This window comes from Sycon ciliatum, chromosome 12 (assembly GCF_964019385.1).
Source record: "Sycon ciliatum chromosome 12, ocSycCili1.1, whole genome shotgun sequence".
Taxonomy (NCBI): Eukaryota; Metazoa; Porifera; class Calcarea; order Leucosolenida; family Sycettidae; genus Sycon; species Sycon ciliatum.
The window spans coordinates 11,718,200-11,724,952 of NC_088654.1; the positions used below are offsets into that span (position 1 = coordinate 11,718,200).

The window sequence follows — 6,753 nt, forward strand, 5'->3', positions numbered from 1 at the left end:
AGTAGCAGTGCAGTACAGAATTGTACTGCTCACTGGTCGGCATCAGCGGGCGGCGAATGTGATCACCTGCACACCCAAGGCCGGGTCCTCGCTTTTGTCGGGCTGGTCTGGGAGTCTTCAATGTTCGACCCAGTTGCACTGCTCTGGTGTTACAGAGGTGTTCTGTTCAATTTCCGCTCCTTGGTCATTCTTTTACAACACTCGCACCAAGAGTTCATAACCCCTGGGGTTATGAACTCTTGCTCGCACTCGTCTCGCATCTCCTGTAGCTACTGTACTGACGATTTTGTGTAGCCAAAAAGTACGATTTTCAAGAGACCAGCCCCGTGAAAATCGCAAAAGATCGAGGGCGCGGCGAGGAAAGTCAAAGACAAATCGCTGAGCACAGGAATGTGTACATGTACACGGACGAAATCATCGAATTTGCAGGAAAAGCGCACCGAAATAACCGAACAATCGCGTAGACTGCTGATCTGGACAGTGCAACTGCGAGGATAAATCGGGAGCCACACACAAGGGGAAAATTCAAATAATCAAAAATTTGTTTGGCTCTGAGGAAGGTGGAAGAAACGTCCGTGTTGTTACTGGAGGAGCTTCGCCAGCTAGCTAGCCGGGTTGCATGGTTGCACTGAAAGTGAAAGCCACGCTCCAGGTGTCCGAGTTTGATGGTGAGCATGAGCAGCAAGGCATAAAGATAAAGGTCGTTTGTGAGTCGACAGCGAAGTAAGTTTGACCTTCTGACCCTGTAGTACGTCCTGACAAGCGAAATCTTCCCTTTTTGGCTCGCATTTCGTTGGATTGTACATTGAATGCTGGCGTATATGGTGGTGGACTAGTCAAGAAGGGGAACCTGGTGGAGCGAAGTGGATCAGTATTGTTGCAAACATGGTAAGTGTGAGTGTTCTATACGATGTACGGATCAGGATGGCCTGGCTGTATGGGGACGGTGTCGTCCTGTCGCGAAATTCCAAAGTTTCTCGTGCCGAATTTTGAAGCATTGTGCCAAATTTGGATCATGGCGAGCTCGCGAGGAGCCTGTATGGGTTCGCACTTGTGCACCCTACGTAGATGGAGATCTGGAAAGTACCCATACTGTAGATGTACGATTGCAGAGTTGAACTCAACAGCTTGCAAGATCGAATAGTATAGCAGAGAGCACACTGAGTGCGTTCGATTACACACTTGAATCGATTCATGAATCCATTCGCATGCATTCAAGTCGTTCGATTTCATGTCATGAGCCCTGGAATCGATTCAGAATCCATTCCCTCTATTCACATGGGGTGATGTGAATAGCGCGAATCGATTCATGAATCGATTCGCGCGTGTAATCGAACGCACTCACTGCAAGCCCATCGCTCCGGGCCTGTGACTCGAGCCGTTCAGTTTTCAGCCGCGAGTTCATACCTGTGTGCCGAGTAGTACACTTCGAATCTCTGTTTCGGTCATGTAGAGTTGCAAGCACACACGGACACAGTAACCAGAGGGCACATACGAAGTCCGCGAGCACACCAAGCAGCATGCAGATCGTCACAGCATTACTAAGTGACTGTGTGCATTCACATTAATTTTATTAGGATCTTGAGTCACTGCCTTTTTTGATTACATAGCCAAACCATAACAAGCGCTGTTCGAACGTTCCCTGCATGTTCTGGTGATAGGCAATTACTTGGACAGCTTGTATAAGTTTTTATTCGATATTTTTTTGGGGATAGACTACGCCAAGAATGGATCGTAGTTTGCGGCTGTAGTGGTTCTACAAACGCACCAAAGACATCTTGTAACTAGCTTCGTTACTACAAATCACAAGTGTGTGGGAATCCAGAGAACGACAGAGAGGTCAAAGGAAAAGCCAGGCAGGCAAGTACAGCTAAAGTGCGTACGGTACAACTGGCATGTCGCACAGCGCGGCCGGATGAATGCATACATGTTACATAAAAGGATACAATGACAAACAGTGGGATGTGCATCCACTACATCTCCCCTCTGAGATTAAACAGGCTATAATAGAGAAGATGAGGAGTCCAAAGACTATTCGATAATGTAGGTATTGTTTGTAGAGCAAGTTGCAGTGAAAGAGTGATGTGCAGAGACGACGGCAGATACGTCTCGGCACGTTGCTGAATTAGCATGATTCAATGAGGCGGTTGACAGGCTGAGGGGCTCTAGCAGAGCGACGGACTGGATCAGCTGCTGTGCCACCGTACTCAACCTCGACTGTCGGCTTCTCTGCTTCTAGCAGTGGCAGTCGGATCAAGTGACGACGATTGCGGCGAACAGTAGAGTGACCAGACTCAACGAGGTAAGAACGATTGGACACTTGCTCTACTATCTTGCCCTCCCGTTCGAGATCGGTGATGAATACACGGTCATGAAGCTGTAGAGTCGCGAGAGGCTTAGCTGCATGCCGTTGGTCGTAGTGCAACTTCTGCTGTTCCTGGGACTGAGTTTCCGATTCCAGAATACTAGGGAGATCAGGCCATTTCGGTTCCAGCTGTTCAGTCGTTGCAGGTAGACCGGTACGGAGCTGGCGGCCATACAACAGCTGACATGGGGCATAGCCGTTGCTCAGCGGTGTCGTGCGGTAAGCCAAGAGTGCATCTTGCAGGCTTTCGGCCTTCCGCAGGAGATTCTTGGCGGTGCGAACTGCACGTTCCGCTTCGCCATTCGACTGAGGATACCGTGGACTGGAAGTGCGATGGGTGATGTCGTTTGCTGTGCAGAACTCAGTAAACGCTTCGCTGGCAAACTGAGGACCGTTATCTGTAACCAAGGTGGACGGGAAACCATGCTCGGCACAGATGCGGTGCAGATGCTTGATGACAGCAATCGAGGTTGTGGCAGTCAGCGGTACGACATCGAGGTAACGCGAGAGATAGTCAACAATGACGAGGTAAGTCGTGCCGTTGAATTCCATCAGATCTGCACCAACCGTGTGCCACGGCAGTGTTGGGCGTTGGACGGGTTGCAGTGGTTCGGTCGACTGGACGCGGTGTTTGGTGCACACTTCACACGTAGCGACCATCGTGTCGATTTGCCTTGACAAGCCTGGCCACCAAATGGAATGGCGGGCGCGAGACTTGCACTTCGTTGCACCTTGATGTCCCTCGTGGAGCTTCTCGAGCATCTCAGGCTGCAGAGAGGGTGGCATGACAATGCGGAAGCCATGGTACAGCACACCTTGCTCACAGGACAGTAACTGGCGTTCATGGAAGTATGGGCGCACAGTGTCGTCGACATCACGTGGGTTGCACGGCCATCCGTGTTGGACGAAGTGGAGGACTTGCTTGAGCGTCTCATCTTGTGTGGTGGCGTCAGCAATGTCACGGGCTTTACCATCCGACACGATCTCGCCGATGTAAGATGCGAGGTTGATGCTGATCTCGTCTTGGAGACTAGGCGTGTCGTCACAGGCGAGCGGAGCGCGAGACAGAGCATCGGCAACAACTAGCTCTTTGCCAGGGACATACACGGCGGCTGGATTGTACGTGAGCAGGCGCATCAGGAGGCGTTGACATCGCATCGGGACACGGTTCAAATCACGCGTATTGATCAGCGGGATGAGTGGTTTGTGATCCGTCTGGACAGTGAGGGACGAGTTGCCGTAAATGTAGCCGTGGAATCGCTCACAAGCCCAGACAACAGCCAAGCACTCCTTCTCGATCTGCGCGTACTGTTGCTCAGTAGTGGTGAGGCTGCGTGAGGCAAATGCAATGGGGCGCATTCCGTCGTCATGCTCCTGCAATAGGACAGCTCCCAAGCCGTAACTGCTGGCATCAGCGCTGATGACCGTGGGCTTGGTTGGGTCGAAGAACGTGAGGCAGGGCGCATTGGTGGCAAGCTGTTTGAGCTTGTCCAGGGCCTGTTGTTGTGTAGCAGACCACTCCCATGCGGTGTCATGCCCCAGTAGAAGACGCAGTGGAGCGCTGACTTCCGAGAGATTGGGAATGAAGCGTGACATGAACGCGAACATGCCGAGAATGCGCTTCAGTTCCGTGACGTTCTTGGGCGGCTTCAGATTAGCGACGCTGGACACTCTCGCTGGGTCAGGGTGGAGACCTTTGGCGGAGAAGATGTGACCAAGGAACTTCACTTCGGCCTGACGCTTGTGACATTTCGTCATGTTCAGCGTGACGTTGGCTTTCTGCAGGATGTCTAGTACGGCAGCTAGGTTACGGTCGTGTTCTTCTCGCGTACGGCCAGAGACAATGATATCGTCCATGTAGACGAACACGCCGGGGAGCTGGTCCAGAAGGTTGGTGAGACGCTTCTGGAAAATCTCAGGTGCTGATGTGATGCCGAATGGCAGTCGCTTGAAGTAGAACCTGCCGAACGGCGTGATGAAGGTGGTCAAACGGGCAGAGTCGGGACTGAGTGGGACTTGCCAGAATCCGTTAGCAGTGTCCAATGTCGTGAACACAGTCGCTCCGGCCAGTGAAGACAGGGCATCTTCTAACGTTGGCAGCTGAAATGTCTCCCGCTTGACAGACGCATTAAGACGCTTCAGGTCGACACAGATGCGTACCTTGCCGTTAGGTTTGAGGACGGGCACCATAGGCGAACACCAGTCTGTGGGTTCGTCGACACGCGCAATGATGTCGCCATCTTCCATGCGGTGCAGTTCTTCACGTACTTTCGAATACAGGTGATGAGGAACTCTGCGAGCTGTGAGGCAGTGATACGGTGTGGCGTCGGAAGTCAAGTGAATCTGCGCAGCACTTATGCCATCTTCCATGCGGTGCAGTTCTTCACGTACTTTCGAATACAGGTGATGAGGAACTCTGCGAGCTGTGAGGCAGTGATACGGTGTGGCGTCGGAAGTCAAGTGAATCTGCGCAGCACTTATGTAGGCGTGGGTTCGAATCCCACTTCTGACACCATGTAGTGGTTCTACAAACGCACCAAAGACATCTTGTAACTAGCTTCGTTACTACAAATCACAAGTGTGTGGGAATCCAGAGAACGACAGAGAGGTCAAAGGAAAAGCCAGGCAGGCAAGTACAGCTAAAGTGCGTACGGTACAACTGGCATGTCGCACAGCGCGGCCGGATGAATGCATACATGTTACATAAAAGGATACAATGACAAACAGTGGGATGTGCATCCACTACAGCGGCGATGCCACGTGTTGAGCCTGTTGCCGAGTGCTGCTGTCAAGGTCCACAGACCACAGTTGTATAATAGAACTGGAACTAACTTGGAAGGATAAGTGTGGTACACATAAGCATTCTAGATAATAAAGTGTGTCTCTTCCAGGCTATGGTGCCAAACGCGCTGTTAGCGGCATTGATACGGTTCTCGATGTCACTTCCAGATCCCAAGAGACTTACGAGTAGTTTCGTCTTTCTCCATGCGGCATTATCCTTGGAAGGAGTTACAAATTGAGTTCTTGTTACTGTAAGACATGTAATAATAACGAGGAAGTAAATCTAACGTTTTAACGGGTGCCATTTTTTCTTATAATAAGTTCTGTTGAGGCTCTAAAGCCTCATACCGTATTATCTCTAATATAAGCACAGTCTCCAATAATAGCACGTCTCCAATAATAGAACACCTTGGTGCGGCATTCAAAAAATAAAGTGCTCAGTCTCCATTAGAAGCACACTGTGTAAATTCATTGTCTGTACCGGCGAAAAAACCCTGAAATGTGTGTGTCTGACATGAATTTGGCCATGGCAACATGCTTATGAAATGAGGTTGAAATAATAATGGAACAGTCTCCAATAAAGGAACGTCTCCATTAATAGCACGGGGGGGGGGGGGGGAGGTACATTGAAAAAATAAAGGACCGTGCTTATATTAGAGATAATACGGTATGTGTTATGTGCAGATATGCCTGAAGACCGCAAGATCGTTAACGTATCTTCTCGTCAATCTATGACTTTTGGACAATCGTTAAATTTGCGACTCGTTATAATAACATGTCTTACAGTAGGTTTAATCTCAGGTCATCCTGGGCGAAAGTTGGCTCACATTTCGCTGCAGCGGCCACCACAGCAAAACGATCAGTGTCATGTATTGTGTGGTGTCATCTGCATACTGTGAGAAATGAGTAGGCAGGCATGAAGGGCAGGTGCAGGCTGCTCTCACCTGCCTCATCGCACCTTCAGCGTAGACAATGAACATGGCAGGAGACATCGGGTCTCCCTGAACCACGCCGATATTGGTCGAGAAGTCCGGAAATTCTGCTGCACTAGGGTGCTGGATTAACAAAATAAAATCTGATTTACTGCTGCAATCATGGTGCATGATGACATTCTGGCTACTGAAAACTATTCTGTTTATAGAGGGTGCTAGTGTATAAAGTGCTGGATTAAAGAGGGACGGCTGTAATCAGAAGGCCCAGGGGCACCAGCAAGTAGGCATATGCGGATAATGCCGGCAGAAAAATTGGCAGAATTCGGTACTTTTTCTGGTACTTCGAAGTAAGTTTCATGCATGTTTGGTATGTGGATAAAGAAAGAAATGGCGCAGAATTCGAGGAATTGCCCGCCATAAGGTTTGTATGGTTCTGCCAATTTCACTGCTTTTCGAGCAGAATCTGCCACCTTTTCGAGCATTATCCGCCAATGTCTACCAGCAAGCAACATTTCACATTCCAAATCTGACTAGAACCGTGTCAAAACTGGAACCCAAATGTGGATTTAGATACACACCGCACACAAAATGAATCCGTTTTTGGCCATTACTAGTATCCGATGAAATGGATTTAGCGGGTTTTCCATTCCAGCCCTTCACATTTGGAATTCGATT

General features: G+C 49.8%; 2 protein-coding genes across 2 annotated transcripts in view; one reads left to right on the plus strand and one right to left on the minus strand.

Moving 5' to 3' along the window:
* The first annotated feature begins 577 nt into the window (after nt 1-577).
* LOC135828586 (uncharacterized) overlaps nt 578-6,753 on the plus strand; it is a 15,068-nt gene continuing 8,892 nt past the window's right edge. Inside the window, exon 1 of the mRNA XM_065341020.1 lies at nt 578-888. The gene's annotated coding sequence lies outside the window, so the exon portion shown is untranslated. The remainder of the gene's footprint in view (nt 889-6,753) is intronic.
* LOC135827990 (uncharacterized protein K02A2.6-like) lies at nt 2,126-4,735 on the minus strand. The gene has a single exon (XM_065340427.1). It carries the CDS (start codon nt 4,733-4,735, stop codon nt 2,126-2,128), a length of 2,610 nt encoding a protein of 869 aa, XP_065196499.1.